The sequence below is a fragment of the Myotis lucifugus genome, unplaced genomic scaffold, assembly GCF_000147115.1.
Source record: "Myotis lucifugus unplaced genomic scaffold, Myoluc2.0 scaffold_583, whole genome shotgun sequence".
Taxonomy (NCBI): domain Eukaryota; kingdom Metazoa; phylum Chordata; class Mammalia; order Chiroptera; family Vespertilionidae; genus Myotis; species Myotis lucifugus.
Window position 1 is genome coordinate 314,414 of NW_005871631.1, and position 17,613 is coordinate 332,026.

The 17,613-nt window shown below is 54.1% G+C and overlaps 2 protein-coding genes across 6 annotated transcripts in view; one reads left to right on the plus strand and one right to left on the minus strand.

The window, feature by feature from the left end:
* The first annotated feature begins 7,060 nt into the window (after positions 1 to 7,060).
* Positions 7,061 to 17,479, plus strand: ELAVL3 (ELAV like RNA binding protein 3). Of its 5 annotated transcripts, none has more exons than XR_002826679.1 (7): positions 7,061 to 7,274; positions 7,494 to 7,597; positions 11,438 to 11,591; positions 11,751 to 11,976; positions 12,651 to 12,689; positions 14,125 to 14,890; positions 16,163 to 17,479. XR_002826679.1 is itself a non-coding variant. In XM_006104558.3 (6 exons), exons 1-6 carry the CDS (start codon positions 7,070 to 7,072, stop codon positions 14,474 to 14,476), a joined length of 1,059 nt encoding a protein of 352 aa, XP_006104620.1. In that variant the 5' UTR covers positions 7,061 to 7,069; the 3' UTR covers positions 14,477 to 17,479. The 5 variants fall into 5 exon arrangements, 2 of the variants coding, with proteins under 2 accessions (XP_006104620.1, XP_023601576.1); XR_002826678.1 differs by having other exon boundaries at positions 14,125 to 14,645; positions 14,798 to 17,479; XR_002826680.1 differs by having other exon boundaries at positions 14,125 to 14,645.
* The window catches only part of PRKCSH (protein kinase C substrate 80K-H), a 13,081-nt gene continuing 11,099 nt past the window's right edge, over positions 15,632 to 17,613 (minus strand). Inside the window, exon 15 of the mRNA XM_023745791.1 lies at positions 15,632 to 15,724. Within this exon, the coding sequence (XP_023601559.1) occupies positions 15,632 to 15,724 (93 nt within the window). The remainder of the gene's footprint in view (positions 15,725 to 17,613) is intronic.

The window sequence follows — 17,613 nt, forward strand, 5'->3', positions numbered from 1 at the left end:
CAAAAAAAAAAAAAAAAAAACAACGCGGGGGAGGGGGGGGCTTCCCGTTTTGTTGGGTCCTCTATCCCGCGGAATGGGTAGGGGACGTAGGCAGGCCCCCTAGACCAGGGCCAGGCGCCGCACCCCGCCCAGGCTCTGGGCCGCGGGGTGACCTTGAGCGCGCCTGCCCGCCCGCTCCACTCGCCCGGCTCCCGGTGTTTTCAGCAGCCACGGAGCTGGTCAGCTCCCCAGCGCGCGACCACGCCCGACCACACCCGACCTGGCCCCGCCCATCTATGCCCCGCCCCCAGGGCCCCGGGGGCCCGGCCTCGCCCGAGCCCTCGGATTTCCTGTAGGCATCCCAGGCGTCTCCCGGGGCGGGGCTGGCCAGTTCTCGCCCAACCCCGACTCCACCCCCGCCCCCGTGGAGCCACTATGCTCCCGGTGCTGCCGCGCGTCCTTTGTCTGGTCCCAGCGCCCTGGCCTTCTTCCGCCCTTCCAGTCTCGGTTCTGTGCGTGCTGTGCATATGCGTGTGTATGTGCCTGGGCCTCTTTCAGTCCTGGCCAGCAAAGTGGGTGGGGGGATGCTCAGCACTCCCCCCAGGACCCTGGGGCCCGCCCACCTGCCTCTGAAAAATAAGGCTGGAGAGGCCATACTTTCCTGCTGTGTGACCTCAAGCCAACGCCTTCCCCTCTCTGGGCCTCACACTGCTCATCCAAGTTCAGGAAAGTGAATGTGGCTTCCTGGGGACCCTCAGAACCCCTACATCCATTCTCCTCTGATCTGTTCCCTCTTTTGGAAAAGGGAAACATGCACAAAGAGGAGAGGGTGTGGTCAGAGGTCACTGGAGGGCCTTGGAGGCTCGGTTACTCCAATAGAGGGCACTCAGGCAGAGACCCGCCATAGGGACAGGCTGGCAGGAAGTGAGGGGATAAATTGAGACAGTGAGGGCCCTGCATGGAGAGAGAAAGGCCCAGAAGTGGGAGGCTCAGTTAGCACCACGTGGTGGCTCAGCCTCACCATGCATAGCCACTCAATGCCCTATTGTCACCGGTATCCAAGCATCTGTCACTGTGACTGGGGCCCCGGGGTGCAGCTGGGGCCAAGGGGGTCAGACACTGGAGAATCCACACAGCAAGTGACCGCAGGTGTGTTCACTGCATAATATGTATGTCAGATATATGTGCAATGGTGCAAAAGAGTTGGAGAAAGATTGAGAGGGAAGGGGAGACAGAGTTGTTCAGAGAGGAGAGGTGAACAGAGGGTGGGAAAGGAGAGAGAAAAAGAGAAAGAGGTCCCCAGAGGAAGAGCTGGAGAGAGGAAGGTTCCATTGCTCCCAGTGGGCACCTGCCTCCCCATCCAAGGCCCCCCTTCCCTCTTTAAGCCCCCCTTCCTGGCCTGGAACAGCCCTCCCAGGTCCCTGTGATCCCCATGTCATATCAGGCCATACATTTGCTGCGGACTGGAGCAGGGTGGGTGTGACCTCCACCAATCTGATCCCCATTAGCGGCTTAGCCGGCTCAGCCATGGAGGAAACGCAGGTGACACTGATCCCACTAAGCTCGGGCACAGACGGGGGGAGACCTGGTGGTGGTGAGATTCACAGGCTGAGGCTCAAGATCCGAAGTAGAAATCACCCAATCACCTCTTTTTTTAAAAAAATATATTTTATTGATTTTTTACAGAGAGTAAGGGAGAGAGATAGAGAGTTAGAAACATCAATGAGAGAGAAACATCGATCAGCTGCCTCCTGCACACCTCCTACTGGAGATGTGCCCGCAACCCAGGTACATGCCCTTGACCGGAATCGAACCTGGGACCTTTCAGTCCGCAGGCCGACGCTCTATCCACTGATCCAAATCGGTTTCGGCCCAATCACCTGTTTTTAAAATTGATTTTAGAGAGAGACATTAATGTGAGAGAAAAACATTGACTCCTGCATGCACCCTGACTGGGGATTGAACCTGCAACCTGGGTATGTTCCCTGGCCAGGAGTCAAACCCTCCTCCTTTTGGAGTACAGGATGACACTCCAACCAACTGAGCCACACAGGCCAGGGCCCCAATCACCTCTTAATCCCCTCCAAGTTGAGTACAGCATTTGGGGTGGGGCGGAATCTGTAACCCAGTAGGCTTTGGGGTTATCTGATCAGGAGTTATCAAATCGTGACGGTATCACCACCACCTCCCGCAGTCACCCTGGGCAAGTCACAGGTCCCTCTGTCCCTTGTTTTTCCATCTGAGAAGTAGAGACAATGCCTCCTGCTTTCTGTGTGGTTGTGGGAAGTCAGTGAAAACTTTGCAATTGTTTAGTGTCAGACACATAGTAGGGCTTCCAAAGCTGGAACCTGGAATGTCCTGAAACAGGGCTGTGTACTGCTGAATGCTCATCCGGCTCCCATAGGCATTATCAACTGATTGCAGAACCCTGTCTCACTGAGCCAGGGCAGGAATTCAGAATCTATCTCCGGACACGGGGACCTCCGTTCCTTTAGTGGAGGGACAGAGGTCCAGAGAGGCAGTGTGAGTGTCAGAGGACACACAGTGAGGGGGCCAGCAGCTGGCATGTGGTGGCACCCAGTAAATATTTGTTGAATTGAATGAGTAGTAAACTCAGCCTACACAGCGGATTTATATGTAGTGATGCCCGGGGCGTGGCATAGAGTGGGTGTTCAGCTTCACTTTACTGTTATTATCTTTACTATTATTGGCCTTTTCATTAGGAAAGTGGGCTCTGGAGTTCAAACCCAAAGCCTACTGGGTTACAGATTCTGCCCCACCGTCCAACCTCAGACAAATCCTATCCCTTCATTGACGCTGTTTCCTCATCTGTTAAATGAAGAAAGAGTCCCCTAACATTCAACATTGGGAGAATTGCATGGAAATTCTCACAAAGAATTTTGTCTGGCACATAACAGGCACTCAATACATGGCCATGTTATTCGTAAAGTGTTAATGTTAGGAAGTGGGATGCAGGTCCGTGGAGTGTGTGTCACTGTTTACTCCCGGTGCCTATGGCAGACATTGCTAATCACCCCAGTATGTGTTCCTGTTCAGCCCAGATGTGGCTTCAGAATAATCCTCCCAGCAGCCCCGGCAGCCAATCTCAGCCCCCTGGAGATGCAGGGGGCTCGATCCTCTGTGCCACCCTTTTTTAATAAGAATCAACCGAAAGGAAGGAGAGGCCCAAAGAAGAGCTAAGATGATCCCTGAGGACACACAGTTCCCAGGTGGCAGAGCCGCCCCACTGGATTGGCCACAATCATTAAAAACAGCTTTGAAGTCCGACTCGCGTGGCCCAGTGGTTGAGCATCGACCTATGAACCAGGAGGTTAGGGTTTGACTCCCGGTCAGGGCACATGCCTGGGTTGCCGGCTCAGTCCCCAGTGTGGGACGTGCAGGAGGCAGCTGATCTATGACTCTCTCTCATCTGATGTTTCTGTCTCTCTTGCTCTCCATTCCTCTCTGAAATCAATAAAAATATATATTTTAAAAAAACAGCTCTGAAGTCTGACACAGGAAGTTTGAAATGGAGTCCCCCGCTTATATCACTCAACACCTCTGAGCTCAGCTTCCTTGCTTGTAAAATGGAGAATGTGTTGCTGTCTTTCAAACTTGTTGAGAGCCTGGCTCAGCAGTTGAGCGTTGACCCATGAACCAGGAGGTCACTGGTTTGATTCCAGGTCGGGGCACATGCGGGGGCAGGGGTTGCAGGCTGGATCCCCAGTAGGGGGTGTGCAGGAGGCAGCCAATCGATGTTTCTTTTTTTAAAAAATCTTTATTGTTGAAAGTATTACATACGACCCCCCCCCCATTAACCCCTTCCAGCCCATCCCCGCACCCTGTCCAGGCTTTCACCACCTAATTGTCTGTGTCTATGGGATCGATGTTTCTCTGTCTCTATCCCTCTGCCTTCCTCTCTCTCTAAAAATCAATAAAGGGAAAAAGAACGGTTGAGAGAAATAAATGAAATGGTGCCTTGAAGTGCATCACACAGTGCTTAACACATGGTAGATGCTCAATGGAGCGGGACGATTATCAATAGCAGGATCATGAGGCATGGATGGCAGACATGGCTAACTGGCCCCAGAGTGCTTTCCAGCCGCACCCACGTGTAGCTTAGATATCCTTCCCAAGCCGCTAGGACAGTCATTTGACGTTTTTGGCAAAGTGGAGCAGAGGCCCAGAAACCGTAGTGGCATACCTGAGGACGCAGCTGGGAAATGTTAGGGCAGCGCTAGGTTGGCAGTGGGATTTGGAAACACAGAGTCTGGATCAGAAAAGCGCATGTGCAAACCCTGCCTCCCTGCTCCATCAATTATAGGCTGTATGGTCTTTGGTAGTTTTCCAAACATCACTGATGCTCACTTTTTTTTTTTTTTTTAGTATATTTTTATTGATTTCAGAGAGGAAGGGAGAGAGAAAAACATCAATGATGAGAGGGAATCATTGATTGGCTGCCTCCTGCACGCCCCCTACTGGGGATCGAGCCCGCAACCTGGGCATATGCCCTTGACCGGAATCAAACCCGGGACCCTTGAGTCTGCAGACCAACGCTCTATTCACTGAGCCAAACCGGCTAGGGCAATGCTCAACTTTCTTTATCTGTTGTCTTAACTCAGATCGCTATAAAAACATGGCATAAACTGTGTGGCTTAAACACAAACATTTATTTCTCCTAGTTCTGGAGGCTGGGTAGTCCAATTTCAAGGTGCCAGCGGATTCAGTTCCTGGTGAGAGCTCACCTGCTGGTTTGCAGACAGCTGTCTTGCTGTGTCCTCACATGGTGTAGAGAGAAGTCACCTCTCTCCTGTCCCTTTCCTTTGTGTAGCACACAAATCCCGTGCATGCGGGCTCCATCTTCATGACCTAATTACCTCTAAGGCCCCACCCCTAAATGTCACCTTGGGGGTTAGGGTTTCAACATAGAATGGGGGGGGCACAGCATTTAATCCATAACATGTTAAGCAGAGGGAATAAAACCCTCCTCTTTTTAGGGCAGTTGTGAATAAGAAAAGAAAAACTGCCTGTAGAGGGCTTTGCTTTTTGCCTGGCATAGAGGGGATGCTACTTGGGAACAATTACAGTATTGTATTTTGGGTCAGGGATGACTGAGATGATGTGTACCTGCTGACTGAATTCATCTAGCAAGACCCTGCCAATCAATTTGAGTTTTCAGGGGAGGGCAACCTACTCACCAACCACGTCGTAAGAGAAGGCCTATGGAATGCTGGCCACTTTACCTTCCCATGCCCATCACAGACAACACCAGTCAATCCAGCACTCTCTCCTTCTGGGCCCAGATGTGGCTTTAAAGTTCTTGATGTGGGCCTTAGATATAAAATAGAGGTAGAATATATTTTAAAGTTGTTAAGAGAGTAGGTATTAAAAAGTCCTCATCACAAGAAAAAAATTGTAGCTATGGATGGTGATGGATGTTAACTGGACTTATTGTGGTGATCATGTTGCAATATATACAAATATTAAGTCATTATGTTGTATGTCTGAAACTAGTATAATTTTATTTGTCAGTTATATCTCAATTTTAAAAATAGATGTAGGAAAATAACAGTAAAATTTAACATCCATTATATTTATTTAATTTATTTTTTTAACATCCATTATATTTAAAAATATATATTGTTTGGATACTAGGAATAAAATTAAACATTTATTTTTTAAAATTAAAGATCTTTAACCTGATAAAGGCCATTTACAAAAAAAAACAAACTACAGCAAAGGTCATATTTAGCTGTGAAATGTTTAAAACATTTCCTTTAAAATCAGAAATAAAAAAGATACTATGACATTGTAACCCCTGCACTACGACAAGAAAAATAAATAACAGAGATTGGAGATAAATAAAACTGTCATTGTTTGCGGGTGTTAAGTTTATACTTTTTTTAAAAAAAAAGCTTATCCCAGCTGGCATGGCTCAGTGTTTGAGCGGTGACCTATGAACTAGGAGGTCGTGGATTCCCAGTCAGGGCACATGCCCAGGTTGCAGGCTCCATCTCCAGTAGGGGGACCTGCAGGAGGCAGCCGATCAATGATACTCTCTCATCATTAATGTTTCTGTCTTTCTCCCTCTCCCTTCCTCTCTGAAATCAATATATATATATTTAAAGCTTAGTGGGAAAAACTGGAGGTGCCCTGGCTGGTGTGGCTCCGTGTCATTAGTGCACCGAAGGGTCCCTGGTTCCATTGCTGGTCAGGGTGCATGACGCAGGAGGCAGTGGATTAATGTTTGTCTCTCACGTCGATGTTCTCTCTCCTCCCTCCCTCTCCCTCTCTCCCTCTTCTGCCCTCTCTTTAAAATTAATAAAAAAAAAATTTTTTTTTTAAAAGAGGAAAAACTGTGGGTGTAAATGCCTAGTAGGAAATTTATGCACAAAATGTCAACACATTTGGGATAGGAATTACCTTTGGTGGGAGAAGGAAAGTACGGGCAGGGAGAAACTTGTGAGAAAGGGCTGCAAAGCTAATAAAAATGTTGTATTTCTTATTCTGAAGACAAAGGTGTTCATTCCAGGCCTAGCCAGTTTGGGTCAGTGGATAGAGCCTCGGCCTGCAGACCGAAGGGTCCGGGGTTTGGTTCTGGTCAAGGCCATGTACCTCGGTTGCAGGCTCCTCCCCGGCCCAGGCCTTGGTCCGGGCACATGTAGGAGGCAACCAATCGATGTGTTTCTCTCACATTGATATTTTGAGCTGTCTTTCCCTCTCTCTTCCACTCTCTCTACAAATCAATGGAAAAATATCCTCCGGTGAGGATTTTTTAAAAAAGTGTTCATTATATTATTCTAAAAAAACACAGGTTGGTTTTAGACAAACAGGGAAACATATATACAAAGAGCCATATATGGCATTTATATGTGGAATTTTTTCACAGTAAAATCATATGTTAAGTGCTTTGCTCAGTGCTCAGGGAGTGGAAGGGGTTATTAGAATAATGTGACGTCCTCTCCCCTGTTCAAGCCCATGCCAGACATGAGTGATCCATCACCGCAGGGCCCCTCCTCACTCCCCTGGTCTCCTGGGGACTGGGCCGTGAGCGGGTGTGGCCTGTTGTCTCCAGCAGATACTCGGGGCCATGGAGTCTCAGGTGGCAGGGGGCCCAGCCGGCCCGGCCCTGCCCAATGGGCCGCTCCTTGGTACAAACGGAGCCACTGATGACAGCAAAACCAACCTCATCGTCAACTACCTGCCCCAGAACATGACCCAGGACGAGTTCAAGAGTCTCTTCGGCAGCATCGGTGACATCGAGTCCTGCAAGTTGGTTCGGGACAAGATCACAGGTGTGGCTGCTGGCAGGTGGGGCGGCGGACGGGGGAGGTGGTAGCTCGAGGACAGGTGTGATGGGGCCAGTGGTGCTCTGGAGGTTTCTGAGGTGTGGCTAGGAGCCAGGTGTGACCCCAGGTGGGGACGAGGAGGGGGTGGTCAGCCTCTCACACCTGGGTCAGGGAGGATCCTGGCAGGTCCAGGGAGGTAGGTCATCGACCTGGTCCTGCACACAGGGCAGAGCCTCGGCTACGGGTTTGTGAACTACTCTGACCCCAACGACGCAGACAAAGCCATCAACACCCTCAACGGCCTCAAACTCCAGACAAAGACCATCAAGGTGGGTGCCCTGTTCCCCTTGCTGCCTGTCCCCCTATCCTGTTAGTGCCCATCCCGACTGTCCCCATGTCCCCTTTTCACTGCCCACCAGGACCACCCCGTCACTGCCATCCATGCATCCTCCCCCGCTCATCCCCCGGAGGGGTTTAAATCTCCCCCAAGGCTTTCTGGTTAGCCAGCCCCGGGGCCCAATGCCTTTGCCTCTCTGAACCTCAGTTTCCTCGTGTGTCAATGGGGAGAATATTAGCCCCCACATTCTGTGGGGGTTCATGGAGGTGCCCTCCAACTGGTCTAGGAGAGAGTGACAGGGGTCCCGTGGGCAGCCCCCTCCCTGCCTTTGTTAGGGAAATGGGGGAAGGGTGGGGATCCATCTGCCATCTGGAGCCTAATTAGGGTCTGGGAGGGCGGGATTAGGGGCGGGCCACTCCCCCACCTTTGTGCAATGCCCCTCCCCCCACGACCTCCCCTCTCAGCAGCTGCAGCTGGGACCCTGGGAGCCCAGGTTCCCTGGGGGGGTTGCCATGGAAACTCCTCTCTCTAGGTTGCCTGGAGTGTCTGGGCTCCACCCCACAAATCTGCTCCTGAACCCTGGGGGAAGGCGGGCCGGTGGGGCACCCATCTGGTCCCCAGTTCGCCATGGGAACAGAGGTGTGGGAATCTCTTCCTCTCCCTGGGGTGGGGCAAGGTCGTGACCTAAGGGCTCTCTCTGCCAACTAGACCCCGAAGCCCCCAAGCATGAGGGTGGACTCTATAATGAGCTGTAAGACCCTGTGTGTGTGTGACCCTCTGTGAGACGGTGTTTGTTGGACGCCGTGGCGATGTCAGTGGCTGTTGTCACATAGGTCCAGCTGTTGTAGACTTCGGGTGTGTTACTGCGTCTGTGGGACGTTTTCTGTTTGACAGGCACTTTGTCACACACTGCCACTCGGCTGTGACCTGGTGGGGCCTCATGGGTGTGTCTGGCTGTGATGGAGTGTTTGCATGTCACAGTGAAGTGTGGTTATGGCTACCGGTGCCCCGCTCAGGGTGGAACATGTGTGATGTTGTAGGCTGGCGCGGTGGTATGACAGGCGTGTGCAACTCTTACTATCCTTATCCAAGATCCTCAGCGTTGCCATGAAGGTGGCCGAGGCCTTGTGTTACCCTCTGCCTGTGCATTGGCTAGCACACTGGCCGTGTGTGTGTGTGTGTGTGTGTGTGTGTGTTTCTGTCTGTCTGTCTGTCTGTCTGCCAGAATGGCTGTGTTGTATGGTCAGTGTTGTATGGTCAGCCTATGTGTTCCAGCAGATTCTGCCCAAAATAATTCCAGCCCCCCACTGTGTGCCAGGCACGGGGGGGGGGGACCCAGGTTAGCTCACATGATGGAAGGACCTACTCTGTTCCTCAGATGACACCTAACCAGGAGCTCAGACCCCTCCAATGGTCAACCCAACTTCAACCCATCAACAAGTCCTCAACCCGTCCTCACCCCTCAAAGTTCACGGACCTGTGTGGGGGAGTAAAAATTGTAAAATACATAGCGTGATTTTTAGTTATCATTACAGAAATAATAGCAGCGGATGTGTTTTCCTTTTTTTTTTTTTTTTTAAAGATTTTTGATTGCCTTTTTTTGGAGAGAGAGAGAAACAGTGATGCAAGAGTGGAACATTGATCGGCTGCCTCCTGCACGCCCCCAACCGGGGATCGAGCCTTGCAACCATTATGTGCACGGGATGACACCCAACCAACTGAGCCACACTGGCCAGGGCTGATGTGTTTGTTTTTTGTTGTGGTTTTTTTCTGGAGAACCCCAGGTGTGCACAATTAATTAGAATGCCCCCACCCTACCCCATGAGCACCCTCACCCTGATCCACCCTCAGCCCAATTTATTCATTTTGTTAGTTTTTAAATTAGCTGTTTCTAACGAAGTAGCATGCCCTCACAACTCACAGCCCCAAACAAAAACCAGACCCTTGACAATGACCCCTATCTTCCCTGAGGTTATAGAAATATAGAAATACAGATATCGGCAGAAATCAAGGGAGAGGAGTCACGGCACTCCCTGCCCCCGCCAGCTATGGGTCACCCTGTTAGCTCTGGGGGTGGGCCCTTCGGTCCACGTTCCCAGGACATTGATAGACACACAATGAGATGGGGTCACACAACCCTCGCTGCTCTATAAATGGACTTTTTCTTTCCTCCACTTCACAATACTCACCACTGTTTCAGGAAAATCAATATCCACGTCCCCCATTTTTGAACAGCTGCAGAGCGTTTCATTGTTGGGCTGGACCCATTAGTGACACGAATCTAATGATCCTGCTCACATGTGTCTGATTCGCGAGGAGTTTGTACTGAAACGTGTCTAATGCCAAGAGAAGGGCTGTGAGAGAAGTAACGTGGGTAGGACATTTCAACGGAGACCCAGAGAAGAAGAAAAAGGAGAGAGTTCCAGGCAGAGGGAACAGCCCATGCAAAGGCCGCGAGGCAGGACCGTGCGTGGTGTTTGGGGAACAGGATGAGGCCTGTGTGCCTGGAACACAAGGGGGAAGCGGGTGGAGAGGAGGCTGGCGGTGAGGCGGTAGATGGCCTTGTGGACCATGGGACGGACTTGAACTCGGAAGAACGAGGGAGCCATGGATGGTTCTGAGCAGAGGAGTGAGGTGACCTGGCTCAGATGGTCACGGTGCTCTCTGGCTGCTGTGTGGGGATCGGCCGTGAGAGGTGAGGCTCGGAGTGGGGACCAGGGCAGAAGACTACGTCCTGGTTGGGGTTAGCAATGGTGGAAACCGGTCCAAAGTGGGGAGATGCATGTGGGAGGCAGGCCCTGGTGGGTGGCTCAGTTGGAGTGTCGTCCCATCCACCAAAAAGTGGCGGCTTGACCCCGGTTGGGCTGCATGCAAAAGACAACCAATCGATGTTTCACTCTCGTATGGATGTTTCTTCCTCTCTCTCTCTAAAATCAGTTTTTAAAATCTATGTTTATTGATTTCAGAGAGGAAGGGAGAGGGAGAGAGAGATAGAAACATCAATGATGAGAGAATCATTGATCGCACGTCCCCTACTGGGGATGAGCCCTGACCGGAATCGAACCATGACCTCTTGGTTCCTAGGTCGGCGCTCAACCACTGAGCCACATCAACCAGACTCTAAGGTCAATTGTTAAAAAGCATGTCCTCGGGTGAGGATTAAAAAAAAAAAGTAGGAGGAAGTATGCAGATTCTGGATCATGAGAAGTGAAGTCAGCAGGACTGACAGTGGATCAGATGTGGGTGTAAGGTCAGAGAGGAGTCACGGACAACTGAGGCTGGGTCCTGAGCTGCCATTAGAGTCGGGAAAGTTGGGGGGAGTCGGGAGCCTGGAGGCAGGTGTCACAGGTGTAGAGAGGAGGGGCCAGATTTGTGCTGGGAACGGACATTTGCGAGTCGTCAGGTTTGAGGTGGTGGCTAAAGACCTGGGTGACTCAGGGGCCCAGTGCAGTCGGGAAAACAAGGGTCAGTGTCCCAGGCTCACTTTCCAAGGGAGAAAGGAGTGGGAGGCATTGTTGCTGACGGGGTGGGGTGTCCAGCGTGAGGGCATGAGCTGGGATGCAAGAGCCCCTGAGGTCTTGAGGGAGACGGGACCCCAGGCGTGTGGCTCCTTTGACCTCAGGTGTCAAGTCCCCCATCACTAAGCAGACAGGGCCATGGCCAGGCCTCCCCCCCAAGCCCCAGTGGCCACAACCACGGTGACTCCTCAAGAGATATTTGTTGAGTGAACAGTGAGGTGTTTCTGCGACTCGGTGGTGGTTCTGACGGGACCTCTCTCCCCCTTTCTTCGAAATGGGTCTTCCCCTCACACCTGTCGCCTGACCCTCCCCAGGTGTCCTATGCCAGACCCAGCTCGGCATCCATCCGGGATGCCAACCTGTACGTCAGCGGGCTCCCCAAGACCATGAGCCAGAAGGAAATGGAGCAGCTCTTCTCCCAATACGGTCGAATCATCACTTCCCGGATCCTGGTGGACCAGGTCACAGGTCAGGCCGCCGGGGAGGGTGCACCTGGTGAGGGCGCTGGGTGGAGGCACCAAGGCGAGACCAAAACAGAGAAATGGGGAATGGCAGGGCGGGAATCGGGAGCAGGAGGGGCTCGCAGCGGAGGAGGCTGGGTCCTCGTGACACCCTGGCTCCCTGCAGGTGTGTCTCGGGGTGTGGGGTTCATCCGCTTTGACAAGAGGATTGAGGCCGAGGAGGCCATCAAAGGACTGAATGGGCAGAAGCCACTGGGTGCAGCCGAGCCCATCACGGTCAAGTTTGCCAACAACCCAAGTCAGAAGACGGGGCAGGCCCTGCTCACGCACCTTTACCAGTCATCGGCCCGGCGCTATGCAGGCCCCCTGCACCATCAGACACAACGCTTCCGGTGAGCCCCCCATCACCCCCAGTCCTGGGCACCCCAGACCCCCAGGCCTGCAGGGCGAGGGACAGTAGCACAGGCCCACATGCTGGGGCTACTGAGGGCAGCAAAAGGGCAGCGTGGGGACCTGCAGGTGTGAGGCCAGGCCCTTCCATGCAGCAGGTGCTCAGCGAGCGCAGGTTTAGAATCACCTGGTCAGGTCCAGCTCTAGCTGCCCCCTCTGGCACGGGACTCCCACTGTCTGCCTCCGTTTCCTCATGCACGTTCCATGAGTGTGTACTGCGGGCCAGGCACACGCCTTTGTCCGGCGCAGCAACCCCGTGAGAATGCAGCCTGTCTTGTCCCGGGCGATGGATGGGGGCCCTGAAGCTCAGAGAGGCATGGTCCCTGCCCAGCCCAGCCATTGTGGTGAAGGGATCAAACCTTCACGTCTGGGGACCTGAGCCCTACAGGGTGTGGCGGGCGGCGGGAGAGGGAGGGTGAGGATGTGGCAGGGCAGGCAAGAGGCGGTGCCGGAGTGACCACGGTCCGTGCCAGGCGGTGTCCAGCCGGGCAGGCGGCGGGGGCAGGGCTGGCACTGTTGGCCTGCGGGGTGGGGGCAGGGAGGGCAGGCTGGCTGGCCTGCATCACAGTCGGGGACGCGCCTGGAGGCCACCGTGACCACCCCTTCTGCTCCACAGGCTGGACAACTTACTCAACATGGCCTACGGAGTCAAGAGGTAACAGTGCCCCCACCCCACTGCCCCCAGCCCCTCGCGGTCCCTTCTCGGACCCTTGCCCTGATGGACACCTCTCCACCTCCCCCCAAGGACTGCCAGCTTAGCCATGTCTGCACTGTCGGGGGTAGCGTGCCCATTAGGGGATGTGGGGGCTGTGGAGCCCAGCAAATGCCCACAGAGAGCTGCTATAGCATTTGGGCCCAGGGCCCTCTCCAGCCCAGTGAGGGGTGGGCAGTGCTGCCCGGGTCACAGCCACGGCCCCTGGTGCCCATGTCCAGCGGGAGTTCCACCTGCACTGTTGGTGGTCCTTGCTGAGGGTCACATCTGCCCCTTCTGCCCTGTGGTCGAGGAGGGCCCCCAAGGCCCCCATGACATTGTCCACATCCCTGACCCTCAGCATCATGAGCTGCTGAGCGCACGCTGAGGACTGGCCCTGGCTGGCGGCTGGGTCCCGGTGGGGCCCAGCCAGGCTTGGTCCCCGTGGAGATGAAATGATAGTGAGCACAGTGCTTGGCACACAGTGAGCGCTCAATAAAGTTAGCTGCGCTGAAGGTCATTGTTACTGTTATTGATTATCTCAGTCTAGTGGGAAAGGAGACAGTGACCAGGGAGGAGGAGTGGGCAGACGGGGTGATGGGACCCAGAGGGGCCCCAGCCATCGGAGGCAATAGAGGGGAAGCCGAGGTCCTGGCAGCAGGAATGGCCTGGGCGAGGCCTGGGCGAGAGTGAGCGGTTAGTTCCAAAAGCTCAGATTGGATGGCTCAGGCTCCGGCCCCGCCTGGTCCAGTGGAGCCAGGTGCCCACTGTGTACCAGGCCCTGTTCTGGGCGGGGGCCCCACAGAAAACACAACCTTTTAGGGAAGAGGGAGCCGATAGCAAATACACAGTTTACCCAGGAAACGGCGGGAGCGGGACGGGGAGCAGGTGGCCTCCTTATGGTTCGGAGGAGGCTCCGAAGGAGGTGACGGTGTGCTTCGCTTTACGAGGCAGGCGCCTAAATGGCCACATCACACCTGGGCTCCCAGCGCTGCCCTTCTGGGCGGCCAGCAGGACACATGGGACAACGTGGCAGGGTCAGGATGGGGTCAGAGAGGGAGCCAGGGCAGGAGCTGGGTGGGAAGATGTGGCCAGGGGTGTGGGGAAGTAGTCAGGGTCAACAGAGCCAAGGACCAAGTAGGACCAGAGGTCATGGGGTCAGGATTCGTTCAGGGCTCAGGGCAGGACCAGAGGTTAGGAGAAGGGACAGGTCAGGGTGAAGACTGGGGGGTGGGGTTGAAGGTGGGATGACAGATGGAGGTCACAGCAGGGTCAGGACAATGCAGGGCTCACAAGAGTCCCACGGTCAAGGCCCCATCAGAGGTCATGGCAGTATCAGAGGTCACGGGTCGGGGGCATGCCGGGGGTCAGGGCAGAGCCCGCGTGACCCCCAAAGTAGTCCCCTGTCGCTCATCGCCAGGTTCTCGCCCATCGCCATCGACGGCATGAGCGGCCTGGCGGGCGTGGGCCTGTCGGGGGGTGCCACGGGCGCCGGCTGGTGCATCTTCGTGTACAACCTGTCCCCGGAGGCGGACGAGAGCGTGCTGTGGCAGCTGTTCGGGCCCTTCGGGGCGGTCACCAACGTCAAGGTCATCCGCGACTTCACCACCAACAAGTGTAAGGGCTTCGGCTTCGTCACCATGACCAACTATGACGAGGCGGCCATGGCCATCGCCAGCCTCAATGGCTACCGCCTGGGCGAGCGTGTGCTGCAGGTGTCCTTCAAGACCAGCAAACAGCACAAGGCCTGAGCCACCGCCGCCCTCCCCACCTCCCCGGGCAGCAGAGAGAGAGAGAGAGAGAGAGAGATTGAGAGAGAGAGAGAGATTGAGAGAGAGAGAGAGGGAGAAGGGGCCCGAGAGAGACAGCGCAGGCAGACCACGGACGGCACGAGGCCCCACACCCCTGCGAAGCCACAGGGTGAGCACTCGGGCTGGGAGGGTCTGCAGGGAATGGGGGTGCCTGGGGTCCCCCACCCCGTCCTCCTGCCCCTACCCCAGGCTGGGCTGTTCACTCTCTCGTCTTGGTTTTGTTCATGGAGATGGTTTTTGTTTCTTTTTTCGGCTGAAAAGAAAGCAGAGATGTGCCCCCACCCAACCGCCAACCAGCTGCACAGGATGGTTTGGGGCGGGTGCTGGGTGCCCTCCAGGCCTCCCCACGCTGAGGTGAGCCTGAGGGGGCGAGGAGACAGGTTTAAAAATCCCCAACAAAGCGAAACATGAGGGGTGTGGGCATCCTGGCCCCCTCGGTGCATTGTGAGGAGCAGGGTGAGGGGCTGGAGACAAACAAAACGGAAAAAAAAGGGGGGTGGGAGGGAGGGGGAGAAAAACTCTATTTTTGTAAAAAGGGGAAAAAGACCTCGTGGAGAATTTTTACTGGGGATTCTTGAACTTGAAAAAAAAACACAAAAAAAAGACAAAAAAAAAAAAGAAAATATTTTGACAGGTTATGTTTACCAACTGGGCAAAGACGGGAAGCAGGGCTTGGGGCCGGGGCCCAGGGGCCGCACAGAGACACACGCCCCCCAGGAACACACCGCACTGACAGACGCGACCACCCTGACACACAGGAACTGGCCAAACAGACACGGAGACGCACACAGACTGGAGTGGGAGCCACGTGAACGTGGAGTGATCAGACGTGGACGTGGACAAACGTGTCACAGGCAGACGTGGACAGAGGTGACCGTGGACAGCGGACGTGCAAATATGTCCACGCGCTCACGTGAAGACGTGAAAGTGGAGACATACATTTGGAGACACAAATCCAGACACCCAGTCACAGACACAACACCCAGGAACACACAGACACGCCCACAGTTCCCTCGGACCCAGGCGCCCAGCCCTCCCGGCACCCAGCCCCACTCGCCCTGCCCCAGGGTCTCTGCAGAGCTCTCTTCTGGCTCATCAGTGGTCCGTGCCGCCCGTGAACACAGGCGTGCACACAGCGTCCTGCATCCAGACACACGATACCTCGTTCACTTTTGGCATCATGGTGGGCTGGAGGCAGCACCCCCCAATACTTGAGGCCAAAGGACCCCTTGTCCCTGGGGCTGAGCCGTCTCTGGGGCTGAGCCTCCCCCCGGCCCAGGCCCTGGCCCATGAGGCCAAGGGCGAGGCCAGGCCCTGAGCCTCCCCCGACCCAGGGCCTCCCGGTCAGGCCCAGGGGCCCAGCCCCGCTTTTCCTCCCCATCCACTCGTCACCCCTTTTAGTTTGTTGGGGTTTTCCATCTTTCCGATGAGTGAGGGCGGTGGACACAGCTCCCATCCCAAGCCCCAGCCCTGGCTTCTGTCTGGACTTTCCATCCCCCTAGTTTTCATTCTTTGTAACGAAAAATTCCAACAGAAGCCCAAGGCGGGAGCCCCTGGGAGCCCCTGCAGCCCCCACCCCTCGCAGTGGGCCCCGTCAGAACTGAAAATTGCAAACCCCGATTTTAGATTCAGTTGACCTTTCTCCGGTGTCCTGCTTTGGTGTCTGGCCATGGCCCCATCTGACTGCCCAGCTCTCTCTCCCCACCCGCCCTGGTGTTTGTTATTAAACGTCTGTGGAGCTTCTGCTGCAAGGAACAAAAAGAAAAAATTTAAAAAGCAACAAAAAAATACAAACAGAAGAGAAAAACAAACAAAAAAAAAGAAGAAAAAAAAAAACACTGAAGAGATTTAAAAAAAGAAAAAAAAAAGACATAAACTGGCACCAGTTAACTTTCTTGTACTTTTTTGCCGAATTTAGCTTCTTGTAGTTTTAACTTATTGCTATGTTAACTATTTATTCTTGTTGCCCTGTAAGAACATTTGTGTATATTTCTGTTCCTTCATCCAGTTTGCAAGTTTAAAGGAACCACGATGTTCTCTTTGTTTCTTTAAGTTTTGCTGAGACGTGGTTATGCCTAATTTATTTATAAAGGGGAAGTGGAATCATTAAAGTAATAATTATTAATAACAGGAACGGTAGCCGGTGGCAGCGGGGCGTGTGCGCTCTCCGGGGCGGCCCCCACCTGGCCAGCGACGTCCGGTCTCAATGGGATTCTTTTTGCTCGTCTTGAGAATTTTTTCAGTCCTATTTAGCTGGTGAAAACCCTAGCTTGTTCTTGGTACACGAACCTATTTATTCTTGTGGTTTTAAGTCCTGATCTCCCTGCTCCCCTCCAGCAGGGCAGGCCCCCCGCGGGTCCCTCCCTCTCCCTCTGTTTCTTGGGGCTTTCTCCCCTCTGCCCTCCCTGCACGCAGGGACACGTGTGCACACGTGGGCAGCGTGCCGGGGGCATCCGTGAGCAATAAGGGCTGGGTTTGTCCCCCACCTGGGGGTGCTGGGTTCTGGAGAGGGCACCTCCCCACACAAACCCCCCCCACCGAGGCCTAGGCCCCTGCTACCCCCAGACTGGGAGTGCACTTCTTTTTCTAAAACACAGAACTCAGCCCAGCCAGCCAGCCCCTACCAGGAGGCCGGCCCAGGGGAGGGGCCTGGGGTCTTCCATGTCCCTGGGGGGCAGGGGCAGGGCCCTTGGGGAGGGGCTCAGCCCCGCAAGCCCTCCCTTCATCCTGTTATTTATTCGGAAGGTTTCACATCATGACAGTCCGTATGTTGGAGATGATAAAGAACTGCGAAATAAAAAAAAAAAAGACAAAAAAACTTTGCGTTGCATTTTAGACTATTTATTACCGGATTACAGGCCTGGCCGCGGTAACAGACTTTTTACATGGAATTGTTTAATTATTTGTACTTTTCATGCCAGAAAATAAAAGTTCAGAATCTTACAGCCTTGGCTGGGTGTCTGTGTGCCGGTGGGCCGGGAACGTTGTGTGCGGTTGGCCCTGGCTGGGTGCCTGGGTCTCATCCTCAGCTCCTTGGGCCGAACCCAAGCAGACACCTCCGGAGGTCGGGCGAATGG